The sequence below is a fragment of the Anolis carolinensis genome, chromosome 2, assembly GCF_035594765.1.
Source record: "Anolis carolinensis isolate JA03-04 chromosome 2, rAnoCar3.1.pri, whole genome shotgun sequence".
NCBI lineage: Eukaryota > Metazoa > Chordata > Lepidosauria > Squamata > Dactyloidae > Anolis > Anolis carolinensis.
This window is the reverse complement of record NC_085842.1, coordinates 259,932,705-259,946,725: the sequence shown is the minus strand read 5'-3', so window position 1 is coordinate 259,946,725 and position 14,021 is coordinate 259,932,705. Positions and strand designations below refer to the sequence as shown.

The window sequence follows — 14,021 nt, the reverse complement described above, 5'->3', positions numbered from 1 at the left end:
CTGGAGACCATAGTAATATGGGGGGCAGCAAAGGACATTTGGGATGGCCACCCAGCAATGCCAAACTATGTTTGGTGTCATTGGGAGGTGGGGTCTCCCTCCTGCCTCCACCGTATCTGAGGCAGGACTTCTTTCAGGCCCAGTCCAGCATCCGGCACATTGGATTGGGCCCAAAAATTGGGCCAGTGTAGATGGGGCCTATATTGGAACTATTATTGGGTTTATTATATTTTTTATCCTACTTTTATTTCAAACAACTTTAAGATTTCCCCCAAAAGCATACAAGGTATATAACTTCAGGAGCAAACGTGCAGACAGTATTCTTTTTAAAAAACAGATTTAGAATTTCTGATTGAGTGCCCTCTCATGAATATATGAATCTTTATACCCAGTTGATCTCAGGGTGCATCTACACCGTAGAATTAATGGAGTTTGACATTGTGACATAGAGTTGTAGAATGATGCTGAAATTCCATTTAAGACAGGGATAAATTGGCAATAGTGGAGCAGAAACATACAAACTTGTTCTGGATCCCAACCACTTTTAGCCAAATCTGCCTCACATGTCCAGAAATTGATGAAAATAAAACATGATCTAATCTGTATCCAACCTGGCCAGAAACCACTAGTATGCTTTGTAGGTGAGTAGGCTTTCCCCCAAAACAAGGGCAATATTTGGCTAAAGGTGATGTTGTTTGCTGTTTTGTGTGGCAGCAAGTCATTTCTGATTTATTGCAACTTTAAGTGATTTTCTTGGAAAGATTTGTTGAAAAAAAAGTTTGCCATTGCTTTCCCTTGAGACTAAAAGAGTATAATGTCCAAGGTTACACAATGGGCTTCCATGTCTGAACAGGGATTTAAACCTTGGTCTTCAAAGTCATAGTCCAGTACTGAAACAATGACACCATACTGGCTCTCAAGGTTTACTGGGTAGAAAACCTCTAACACATTATTATGCAAAGGGAAAGATGCAATTGAGAGTGGATGTTATGTATTCTTCATAATCTCTAAAACACCTACAAGGATTAATTGCAAACAATATGTTCGAGAAGAAACCAAATGCAATAATGGTTTAATCTGCAGGAAGATTTGAATATCCATTAATCTTTCTATTTTTGCTACTTTGTTAAAAGAAAGAAGCAAAAAGCAGAAGTGGTGGGAAAATGGGGGCAGTCCTCCAGGAATCATATCACACCTATCCTGGATTGATACATTGTGTACAGTGATCTCTAGGTAGGAAAAAATATCTTAGGTCCAAGCAAATAGGCCTAAAATACAACTCAGTTTCAATTTTGCTGGAGCAACTTGGTTCTCAGATTGCAAAGCAGTTCAAGCTTGAAGTAGTGGTACGTATACAACTGGATCTCAGGTACACCATAATAATGTGCACTTGATCTCTAATGTGCATTGACTTCGTTCAATATGCAAATATCCCAATAGAGACTTGTTATAGTCATGTGTGTCCCTGGAAGAATCTTTTGCAATCTGGTATTACTTCTTTGTATAAACTTGTCACTTGTCACTGAGCTTCAATGTCCATTTATAATTTGCTTTTGTTCCTTTTGGAAGTAAACTTGTTTTGTTTTAGAACCCTATGCATTTTAACAATGTGTATATAACGTAATAATCCCAAAGGCAATGTTTTCTGAGATGCTGGGAGTAAATGTGTACTCTTCCATGTTTTGCATTATCTTCTAAGTAGAAACTGCAGAGTACTAAAACAGCATTGCTCCCAAATGAACTATATATCCAGGAAAATAACTTACTAAATAAATGTTTTAAATTAAATAGTTTGATCTGTGTAGGAGCAATGAATTGCTTTGGGATTGATTTTTATGAGATTTTAAGGGAGTGTTTTAAATGTTTTAAACATGATTTTACCTTTGTGTTGTTTTAATTGGTTTTTATTTGTTCATCATTTCGGGAGCCTTTGGGAACTGGGAGAGGACGCAGGAATATTTCAGATAAAAGTATTCTACCTCTCGTGAATGCAAAAAAAGGCATCAAAATCTTGTTTTCTTTAAACATGGAGGGAATAGATGATGTTATATTTCTCTTAGATAGAAGGAAAACATATAATTTTTTAAAATGTGAGATAATAATGCTTCCTTCTAGGAAACTAAGGGCAGAAAAATAAAACAGGGCATAGAAAGACTCTATTCAGTTGGTATATTCTCTAGAAAATTCACAAACTGATATGTGTTTGAGGATTTTGAGTTTTCCTTCCCACAGGGAGAACCTACAAGCATGTACTATGTTTAGGAGTATGTAAAACAGTGCAATCCCAGATGTCTGCTAGAAGTTCAATAAATACTAATACTGAATCATATTATCTTGAGTCTTTTCTCACTATTTCTATGACTCAGACAACAAGAGTTGAGGGACCTTCTACACTGTCCTAAAACCCGTGGTGTGTCACTGGTTTACTTGAGATACCCAAATGACCTGGATTACCATGGAGAAAAATGGGATATCCTAGTTTTTTCTGGATTAATTTGACACTTGCAAAGATTCAGACTTTAAGCTAAGGTCCAGATCCTTGTAGGTTCCAGGCCTGTGTGGACTGACTCCTGGGACTGCTTCTGCAGTCCTGGAGGTCAGTCTCCACAGCCATCTCCGTTCTTCAGGCTTCTGAAGCCTGAAGGAGTGGGATGGTGCCTTCCCCCTTCCCAATCCCCATTTCCCACAAAAAAAACTTATCCAAAGGACCTGCCAGCAGTGCAGGCCCCTCTGGAGAGTTCTCCTGATGCAAGAAAATGACACATCAGGCAGTGAGGGATGAGGGGAAAATGGGGAGCTGGAGGATGGCTGGATGCCTTCCTGGGTCAAACTTTGGTTAACCTGGGATGGCATCTAGCCACCCCCGAGGTCATACATTTGGCTGGAGTTACCCTTAAAAATGTACCTATTCTAACTTACATGCAAATTCAGCTTAAGAACAAACCTACAGAATCTTGTTCGTAGCTTCTTTTCAGGATTCAAATATTTTTCACATGATTTTAAGAATTATTAGCTTGTTATGGCTTACTACAAAATTTCAAAATTATGTTTTTATTTATTTGTCAATTATATTTTGTTTATTTGCCTTCAAATCAAAATAAATGCATGTGTATTTACAGTATAGTTTATCTTTACCTCATTTTGTTTTTAATATCTGAACACCAAATTAAATTCATTTCACTTCTCTCTTCCTTATCTCTGACCTTGGAACAACCAGGGCAGTTGTTATGGTAGATATACTGATTAACTGCCTGCTGGTAGCTTATAGCCTGAAGATACTCATTAACTGAATGGCTATTTTCAACAGATTAGCAGCTGTGTTGTTTTCATATTGGCATCAATACTCCAAGAGGAAGCCATGAGATTTTAAAATGTTAATTCATGAAATTTCTAAATGCACTTATTATGAAGACTAATAATACTTTTCTCTGCAATTTTGCTCATATTTGCATAATTACAAGCAAATATTATTGGCATATATTTTCAATTTCTCATCTGAGAACGTTTTAAACTGACTTTTCTCGAAGAATTTTTTTTAGTAACCTAATTTCTAGTAGCTTGTTTTGTATAGCACTCCCAAGTCATTCAAGACAGAAAGGCCTCACATTATTAACAGTTTTAATGAATAATATTCTGAAACTACTATATCATCCAAGCTAGTATAAATTTATTTAAAATTACTATATGCTTATTGATTTCTGTGGTATTCAGCTAGCTACTAAAGACAGAGAAAATCCTTGCATCACCTTACTCTTTCATTTCCAGTGTGGGCTAATAATTACAGGATTGTTGTCTTGTAAAAGCTCTAAGCTATTGTATGTGAAACAGAGATGTAAAACCTCACTTATTTTATTATAAATGTTAAACATTTCAGAAGTTTTGTCTCTGCTGAGACAGACACAGAGGGCTTTGCACATTTTCCAGTATTTTTCACATTTGGGATATTTTTGCCAAAAAAAAAAAAGATGCACACACAAAAGGTTAGATTTTGCACAGAAATACAGTGTTTTTGTGCTAGATAGAGTAAGAGTGAATGGGCATACAGGAAGCCCTCTCCCATTATTTCTTCCCCCCCTTTCTCCTCTAATAATTCTGGTCTTTTTGCTACCACACAGGGAAGAAGATCAGAATATCTGTGAATGTTCTTTACATTTTTGATGTAATGTGCATTAAAATATACTTATTTATTAATATACCAATTATATAACACTAGAAATGCTATATGAGGGGCAGCGTCCCAATGAGTACATCACCTTCATCACCTATGTATACATTGCAAAATGATGCTTGATGCTGCAGCTCTTTAGCAATATTGAATATTCATTTTTGCACTCAGGTGAAACTTAGGGCACTAGAGTAGGTCGTCTTAAACTTTTTCACTTGCGACACCTTTCAATCTGAAAAATGTTTATGTGACCCTGGTATATACGTATATAAAATATGTATAAACATCAAACATTTCCTGATAATAAATCAGCATTTGAAAGGCTTGCTAAACCAGCTGACATCTCTTTTTATGAGGTACAGCTGAAACATCTTCTGCAGAGTCCACTGTAAACATCGCACAATAGATTTGTGTAAATGTCTAATACAGCCACTAGGCAATGTTCAGAAAACTTTTACTGTTGCCAGATTTTTTGGGATCCCAACCTTGCATGAAGAAGATCCCATTTGGGGTCAGGACCCACAATTTAAGAAGCAGTGGGATCAAGAACCAAAATGTTTCCTTTTTTCCTTCAGTATTCCTAGCTTACATATGACATAGTTTATATTAAGATGTACAGTGTGAAATAATATTCAGCTCACTTTGTGTGTATCTGTTCTATAGAATTAATTCAGTTTGTTTGAACTGCTGTGTTTCAGTGCTATGGATTCCTGGGATTTATAGTATGGCGAGGCATCAGCACTCTTTGGCAGAAAATTCTAAAGACATTGTAAAACTATAGCTCCTATGGTTCCATAGCATTGAGTCATGACAATTAAATTGGTGTCAAACTGCCTTAATTTTATAGTGTAGAAGCAACCTTAAACATAAGTGATAAAGAACAGCATATCCAGGAGATGGTTTGATAGGGTTTTTTTTTGAAGTCATATGAAAATAACTGCTAAGCCATATGTAATGCAGAGTTTATGTAAGTCAGTCTGTGCAATGTCTGGTCTATATTAATACCATGTCAAATGTGGAGTAGTATAAACTTGCTGTGGCAACTCTGAGAATGATTAAGCTGTCTGTCCAAACATCTGCATGGCCATTGGTGGGTTGCATCAAATATCCCACTTCCAGCCGTTGGTAAAATAATATGAGCAGGACTCTCTGAGCCAAGAGAATTATTTTTCTGAGCAGTAGTGTGCTGACTTTAGTTATGAGTGTTGGACTGAGTTCAGCTCTGGGACAGATCTTCCCCAGAGATAAATATGGTCCACTTTATTCCATATCATTGCTGTCTGATGGTCAGATTTTAAATTCTTTAATTCCCAGTGGCGGTTTGCTGAGACATTCCAAGACGTACAACTTCATTTTTAAATCTTTCCTTGGGGATTGGTTGGATCAGTCTTGTTCCACTTTAAAAGGAGTTGTAATCTGAATATGTTAGGAGGTGTTAAGCAAAACCAGTCTGGTGGTCTTTGTTAAGTCTTTAGGGAACATGAGTCTGTCTAACCAATTTAATATAAGCATAGATGTGTCTCAAAATTTGTTGCTTTCTGAGATGAATATATGGGCTGCTCAAGAATAAGCAAGACGTTTTCTTGTCCACCTAATGAATTCAGAACTACAGTAGAGTCTCACTTATCCAACATTCGCTTATTCAACGTTCTGGATTATCTAACGCATTTTTGTAGTCAATGTTTTCAATACATCGTGATATTTTGGTGCCAAATTCGTAAATACAGTAATTATTACGTAGCATTACGCTGCATATTGAACTACTTTTTCTATCAAATTTGTTGTATAACATGATGTTTTGGTGCTTAATTTGTAAAATCATAACCTAATTTGATGTTTAATAGGCTTCTCCTTAATCTCTCCTTATTATCCAACATATTCGCTTATCCAACGTTCTGTTGGCCTGTTTATGTTGGATAAGTGAGACTCTACTGTATATCTATCAGTCTTTAGTTTATGTGAATACTATAGTCATAAGCCTTGCCAGTTTTTGAGAGCAATGCAATATTAAAATAGTTTTGCATTTATATACAGTGTAGAATATACCTACTGTATGGATGTATAGCTTGGCCAGATTAGAAAAGTACTGCAAAATCAGATTGTGTAAATTAAGATCGTATCTAATAAAGAAATGTTTTTGCCATGATAATAGAAAGATCCCCCCCCCCAAATCCATTTCAGATCATCACTATATCAGACTGAATCCTGTTGAATAAGAAATTGTCTTTAGTAATCTATGTCAAGAAACAGATTTTTAGAGAGGGCACTTTAGAAATATCTAGGTGACCAATCATGTTCAATGGAAATGATCCTCAAAAAAGTCTAGACCTTTCTGTTTGTGTAATCTGAATGCTTTAGCTTCACAACAGAGTAATTTTGACCCGTAGGAGATGTCTTGATTTCTTTTTGTCTTCTTTAGGAAAGTAGGTCTATTCTCTGCCTGACTGCTCTGCCTCAGGAGGAAGCTATGAGAACAATAGCTGTCACTCACTAAGGAGATTGAGTGCATATGATCAACAAGATTGAGTCTATATGATCAGCAAACACTAGAGTTTTGCCACAGCACCATTGTTATCAGTATAATATGAAATAAAAAGCAGATGCTCTCAGCATATGTTTAGCAAATTCTCAGTGAACTTTTTATGACCTTTCTATAGGTTACTTAAAAACAGCCATATCAATATTTTTCTAATGTGTGACAGAGCAGGAGAGCATGTTTATAAAGCTTTCCCTAGTGCTTATTCTTACATAGTCAATCCTCCAAATTAGCTGGGGTTTAGGGCACAGGATCCCCATAAAAGCGAAAAAGCGCAAATAAAAAATAACCAGAGAAAACATTTCTCCAGGATTCTCTAGGTTCTCCAGCAGGACTCTCTGGCCAATATCCACCAGAAATTGATCACAGAATTGCACCAGTGGACCTAGAGATTCGTAGAGAGCACGTTTTATTAAATGCCAGAATAATCAAATCCAGAATAATCAAATCTGCAGAAGTCAAACCTGCAAATGTGGAGAGCTGTACATGCATGCATTATATAAAATAATGGCTATGATGCGGTGACTATGCAATGACATAGTCCAGGCAGTAATGGTGCTCTGTCCGTCCGTGTGGTGTATGGAATAAGTTTGGCACTACATGTCAACTAGTCACTATTTAGTTTGTAAGCAAGGGACTAATGAATATGGTGGCATTTCAGCTCCAGGAACCCTTGGATAAGGAATATTATTTAAATCTGTTTCTGTCTAAAACTATTTCTGTCTAGCCAAAGGGATAGGGACAGCTTTGGTCACCTTGGTGATATGCTCCTCTGGGAACTGGACATTGGGAATGTGCTCCTATTGATTCTGCTGTTTTGATACCATAAGCCACGTCCAGCCCCTCCATGTCATTTCATGTGACCTATGAGGCTTTTAATGTCAGGACAACATAGTTACATTTATACAGTCTTAAAATAAAAAAATGACCCTTTAAAGGCAACCATACACGGCTCGGGCCCTACCTGTCTCCGTGATCGCATCTCCTCCTATGAGCCAGTGCGGACCTTGAGATCTTCCGGGGAGGCTCTTCTCGCGCTCCCACCACCGTCTCAAGTGCGACTGGTGGGGAGGAGGGAAGAGCCTTCTTGGCAGTGGCCCCCCGGCTCTGGAATGCACTGCCAAAAGAGATCAGGCAATCCCCTACATTATCCAATTTCCGTAAGGAACTGAAGACCTGGTGGTGTCGGCAGGTTTTTGAGTAATTATATTGGACTACCGCCGATTTCTGAGCCTGAATACATTGCACAAGATTTCCCTAGCCTAAAATGATACATTTTAATATATTGGGTTTATGGTTCCCGTCCCCTTGATCTGGTCATGTAAGTGTGATTTATTGTTATAATTGTTTTATTTTACTTTGTTTAATAATGTGTATTATGTTGTTATGTAATGTTTGTGTTGCTTTTATGACTGTAAACCACCCTGAGTCCCATCCGGGAGATAGGGCGGTATATAAATAAAGTTTTATTATTATTATATTATTATTAACCATAAGGGTGATGTGGCCCTTGGTGAAAATAGGTTTGACACCTCTGTCATAAACGATGCTGGGGTATTTTTTTTGCTGGCTTGCAGGAATGGGACTTTGAGGCACTGATTTATTGTGGATTTAGTCTTTCCAGAAGAAGTACTCCCAGAAGGTATTGCTAAGGGATTAAAAAAAAAACATCTTGGCCAGTGACCTTTTATTCCTTGGCTGATGAAGTTTCTCTTGGCCCTTTCTTGTCCCTCTTTTCATTTGTGAAACCCCTGCCTGAGGTTGTTCAAGTGTTGCCTATATACTGATAATTACTCCTTTCTGCCTAATTTTAAGGACCCTGGTTCTACATTATATTGGTTCCTGGTATTTGTTATGGACTGAATAAGTATGAACAAATTGAAGTTAACTTAAACATTACTTTGGTGCTGCTGGCCAGTCATAAGATACATTATAGCATCATAGTCAGGTAATACATCTGGTAATAGGGATTCAGTCCGTGCTCCCCTGGGGTTGCATGTTAAATGTTTGAAGATATTCCTGGATTCAGCACAGAGTCAGGATGCCCTATTTTTGATGTGATCAAGACAATTAAAGCTAGTGAATTGTTTTCTTTCCTGTAGAGGTTTGCTCTAGCCTTGGCAACACATGCCTTGAGTGCTTCTTGTTTGGATAACAGTAATTTGCTTTATCTGAGGCTGCCTTTGAAATGTGTTCACAAACGTCAGCTGGCCCATACAACTGTAACCACCTTTAGGCTACAAGGAGCACACAAATCCCTTGTTGCAACATCACTAGCAATCATACTGGTGGACTGTAGGTTCTTGGTGGAATGTCATTTGCTGTAAAGAAAATAGCATTTTTGGTTCAGTTTCCCCCACTTTTTCAAGGCTCCTGCACTCCTAAGCCCTGCAGAAGTGAATGGCCTACTATGTAGCTCTTTTGATGGTTTTCCTGCAGCAGGGGAACAGTTACCCTGTGGAAATTAAAAGATTGTGTTTAAAACAATGTTAACCACTGTCAGACTAACAAAACAGACATGCTCATTTATTCATTTTTCTTTTTATCTTAAAAGACCGATTCATTTTATCTTTGTCAGTTTCATTTTGTTAAATTATAATAATTAAATTGCTGGAGAATAATGAGTGAAGAACATGTAACACTTTCTTTCTGCTTTCCAAACAGCATGTGACAGCAACCATTGGGGACCCCACTGCAGTAGTCGTTGCCAGTGCAAAAATGGAGCCTTGTGTAACCCCATAACTGGAGCCTGCCATTGTGCAGCTGGATTCAAGGGATGGCGCTGTGAAGAACACTGTGACCAAGGGACATATGGAAATGATTGTCACCAAAAATGCCAGTGTCAGAATGGAGCCACTTGTGATCATGTAACTGGAGAATGCAGATGTCCTCCTGGATACACCGGAGCTTTGTATGTACAACTCTATTACATGTGCAGTAGCAGCAGATTTCACAATAATCATGGCATCATAGAATTGGAAGAAACCACAAAACTATCCAGTCCTCCTAGTGATGCAGCTGAGAATCTCAGGGCCTTCCACACAGACCTCAAACCCAGATTTGTTTCCAGATTAGCCTGAGGTGTCCAAATGACAACTCAGATTAATGTGGTTTACTCCAGTTTTTTTTTTTAAAAAATACTTGGGACGGCACTGACCTTCCAAGAAAGGCAAAGTTCTGGAAAGCAAGCACTCATATGGCACAAGGGGCAGCCATGTAAATCTCTGCACCAAGTCTTAATATTTTTCCTAAAATAGTGCCAAATTTTGTGAAAGTTTTCGCAAGTAGATAAAAGGGGTCTAATAATAATAATAATAATAATAATAATAATAATAATAATAATAATAATAACAACTTTATTTTTCTATCCCACCTCCATTTCCCCATAGGGACTTGGGGCGGCTAACACAGGGCAAAGCCCGAAAGCAATAAACCAAGTAAAACAGATAAAAACAGCATATTCAAATAGGTAAAACACAATAAATCAAATATGTCAGCTAATGGATTAATGCTCATTGGGTTTTACAAGTATTGTTTTTTTAAAAAAAATCCTAAGAATTATGCAACAATATCTCTAAGGAAAGACTAATAATTAATTTTTATTTTGTTGTTCAGCTGTGAGGATCTCTGTCCCCCAGGGAAGCATGGGCCACAATGTGAAGAAAGGTGTCCATGCCAGAATGGAGGAGTGTGTCATCATGTAACTGGGGAATGTGCCTGTCCTCCTGGATGGATGGTAAATATACCTTCTAAAATAGTATAAACTTAGAACAGGCCTCTGTTGAGAATTCAGTCTGATACAGCCTGACATCAGGCATGAAAAGAGGAAATGTGTTAGCATACAGTATCACCACAAGGGATCAAAGCCAAATCATTACAAAAACATATGGTATTCAGCATCTAGTAATTCAGACAGCCTTTCAGGCAACAGGAAAGAAAAATGTATGCTTTTTGCCTCCCAGAGGATGAATAAGTTAAATTTCTACAAGTCACAGACTGGTATTTATTTAAATGTCAGTCCTGCTTTTCTCATGTATTGATTCAGGTATGCATTAGATTTATATGCTGATGTAATATTTAATACCACAAGTTTATAGGAAAAAGGACCACAAAAAGTTCCCTTAAATGTTCCATAAATAGCCAGTTGCAGACAACATCCGACAATTCTTTTTGGTGGTTACTACTTTGAGAAAGGTTGTTTCAAAATTAAGAAAGAAAATTCAGATATCTTTTTTTGTCCTTCTGGCATATATATAAAAAACGACACAGTAACCTAGATTAGCAGATCCACATTCATCAGTCTGGGTCATGAGTGATGTGTAACCTCAAGCTGTTTGCAACTACCTGAATAATCCAGGTTTCATAGCTGTCAGCATTATTTCATAATCAACTTCTCTGGAAGGCATTTTCTCAAGCCGGAGATATCAGAGTGGGATCTGGGTAACATATTTTCTATAATAAATTCAGTTTTAAAAAGATAAAAAGACACACAAAGAAGATTTTGGTATAATGTATTTGCATGTGTGTTTTGCTTTAGGAATATTTGTTTGTTCTAAAATATTTGTATGCTGAATTAAGGAAAAGCTTTGTTTCAACACCTAAATGTTTGCTGTTGTTTAGAAATGAAATAAAATTAGATTTATTATTTTATAAGATCAAAATTCCTTCACAATTAACTGACACTTAGAGCAAATTGTATGTTGTTCTGCAAGCTTAAAAAAAGGATTCTGGCATCTTAAAGGTACGCATAGATTGGCTGATATAAAAAGATGTTAATCTACTTGCTTCCTTCAAGTCCACTTGGCCTTTCTCACTTGCAACTGTACTTCCCATGCATAAAATTCAGATTGTGTTTCCAAACAGGGCACAGTCTGTGGCCAGCCTTGTCCTGAAGGGCGCTATGGAAAAAATTGCTCCCAAGAATGTCAATGTCACAATGGAGGGAAATGTGACTCAGCAACAGGCCAATGCAACTGCGGTCCAGGTTACACAGGGGAACGGTAAGAAGATACCACTTCATCAAATTCTGCCTCCATTATTGTGAAAAAAGTAGAATAAAGGAAAATGTAAAGGGACATGTAAAACTTTAAGGAAATTATTTAGATTAATGACTGCTCGTTTATCCCCATCCATAAATATCATTTTGCAGAAACTATGCTGAGTCTTTTTTAGCAGGCCTTGTTTTCTTTGTGCCCTACATCTTCAGCAGTGGAAGCAGAACTCTTTGGCCTGCTTTTACATTTAATCTCCGTATCATTCAACTTCTTCCATATCTGGTTTCTTCTCTGTAATGTATTTTATTTAACCACTTTGAGTCTCTTTTGCGGAAAACAAAAAGTGGGGTATAAATAATAATAATAATAATAATAATAATAATAATAATAATAATAATAATAATAAGATATTATTATTGCCTATCATAAGATATACTGCTGGCATTATAAACTGGACACAGATGGAACTGGACAATTTGGACAGAAAAACAAGAAAACTCATGACCATTCATCACTCACTGCACCCTCGCAGTGATGTTGACCGGCTATATCTGCCTAGAAGATCAGGGGGCAGAGGACTCTTACAAGTAAAACAAGCACTCAAAGAAGAAGAACATGCCCTGGCAGAATGTGTAAAGCAAAGTGAAGAACCTGCTTTGATTGAAGTCAAAAATCAGAAACTCCTCAAAGCACAGCAGACAAAAAACCAGTACAAGAAAGCCACACTACAAACTAGAGCTGACAGCTGGCACAACAAAACATTGCATGGAAAGTTCCTTGACAAAATTGAAGGAAAAGCTGATAAGGAGAAGACCTGGCTCTGGCTCACGAATGGGACCCTGAAGAAGGAGACAGAAGGCCTGATCCTTGCAGCCCAGGAACAAGCCATCAGAACAAATGCAATTAAGGCCAAGATTGAAAAATCAGCTGATGACCCAAAATGCAGACTGTGCAAGGAAGCTGACGAAACCATTGACCATCTCCTCAGCTGCTGTAAGAAAATTGCACAGACAGACTACAAACAGAGGCACAACTGTGTGGCCCAAATGATCCATTGGAACTTATGCATCAAGTACCACCTGCCAGCAGCAAAGAACTGGTGGGATCACAAACCAGCAAAAGTATTGGAAAATGAGCACGCAAAGATACTGTGGGACTTCTGAATCCAGACTGACAAAGTTCTGGAACACAACACACCAGACATCACAGTTGTGGAAAAGAAAAAGGTTTGGATCATTGATGTCGCCATCCCAGGTGACAGTCGCATTGACAAAAACAACAGGTAAAACTCAGCCGCTATCCAGACCTCAAGATTGAACTTCAAAGACTCTGGCAGAAACCAGTACAGGTGGTCCCGGTGGTGATGGGCACATTGGGTGCCATGCCAAAAGATCTCAGCCGGCATTTGGAAATAATAGACATTGACAAAATTACGATCTGCCAACTGCAAAAGGCCACCCTGCTGGGATCTGCACGCATCATCCGAAAATACATCACACAGTCCTAGACACTTGGGAAGTGTTCGACTTGTGGTTTTGTGAAACGAAATCCAGCATATCTATCTTGTTTGCTGTGTCATACAACATCGTTGTGTCAATAATAATAATAATGATAATAATAATAATTTTCTGACACACAAAGGGTCAGAAAAATTCTCAAAAGCAAGCTCAATGGAGGTAACACCATCAAGGCCAATAAATACCTGGGCCATACCTGCCATAAGATATACTGCTGGCATCATAAACTGGACACAGGTGGAACTGGACAAAGCACAGCAGACAAAAAACAAGTACAAGAAAACCGCACTACAAACTAGAGCTGACAGCTGGCACAACAAAACATTGCATGGAAAGTTTCTTGACAAAATTGAAGGAAAATTGATAAGGAGAAGACCTGGCTATGGCTCACGAATGGGACCCTGAATAAGGAGACAGAAGGCCTGATCATTGCAGCCTAGGAGCAAGCCATCAGAATAAATACAATTAAGCCAAGATCAAAAAATCAGCTGATGACCCAAAATGCAGACTGTGCAAGGAAGCTGACGAAACCATTGATCATATCCTCAGCTGCTGTAAGAAAATTGCACAGACAGACTACAAACCAGAGGCACAACTATGTGGCCCAAATGATTCATTGGAACTTATGCCTCAAGTACCACCTCCCAGCAGTAAAGAACTGGTGGGATCACAAACCTGCAAAAGTATTGGAAAATGAGCACGCAAAGATACTGTGGGACTTCTGAATCCAGACTGACAAAGTTCTGGAACACAACACACCAGACATCACAGTTGTGGAAAAGAAAAAGGTTTGGATCATTGATGTCGCC

General features: G+C 38.0%; 1 protein-coding gene across 5 annotated transcripts in view; it reads left to right on the top strand.

Moving 5' to 3' along the window:
- Positions 1 to 14,021, top strand: part of megf10 (multiple EGF like domains 10) — a 131,790-nt gene that overhangs the window by 59,184 nt on the left and 58,585 nt on the right. For 4 of the 5 annotated variants that reach the window (XM_008103103.3, XM_008103104.3, XM_008103102.3 and 1 more), the window contains exons 6-8: positions 9,366 to 9,612; positions 10,317 to 10,437; positions 11,565 to 11,701. In XM_008103103.3, the coding sequence (XP_008101310.2) occupies positions 9,366 to 9,612; positions 10,317 to 10,437; positions 11,565 to 11,701 (505 nt within the window). Of the gene's footprint in view, positions 1 to 490; positions 642 to 9,365; positions 9,613 to 10,316; positions 10,438 to 11,564; positions 11,702 to 14,021 lie in introns of those variants that run through there. The other variant, XM_062972134.1, reaches the window with a different exon arrangement.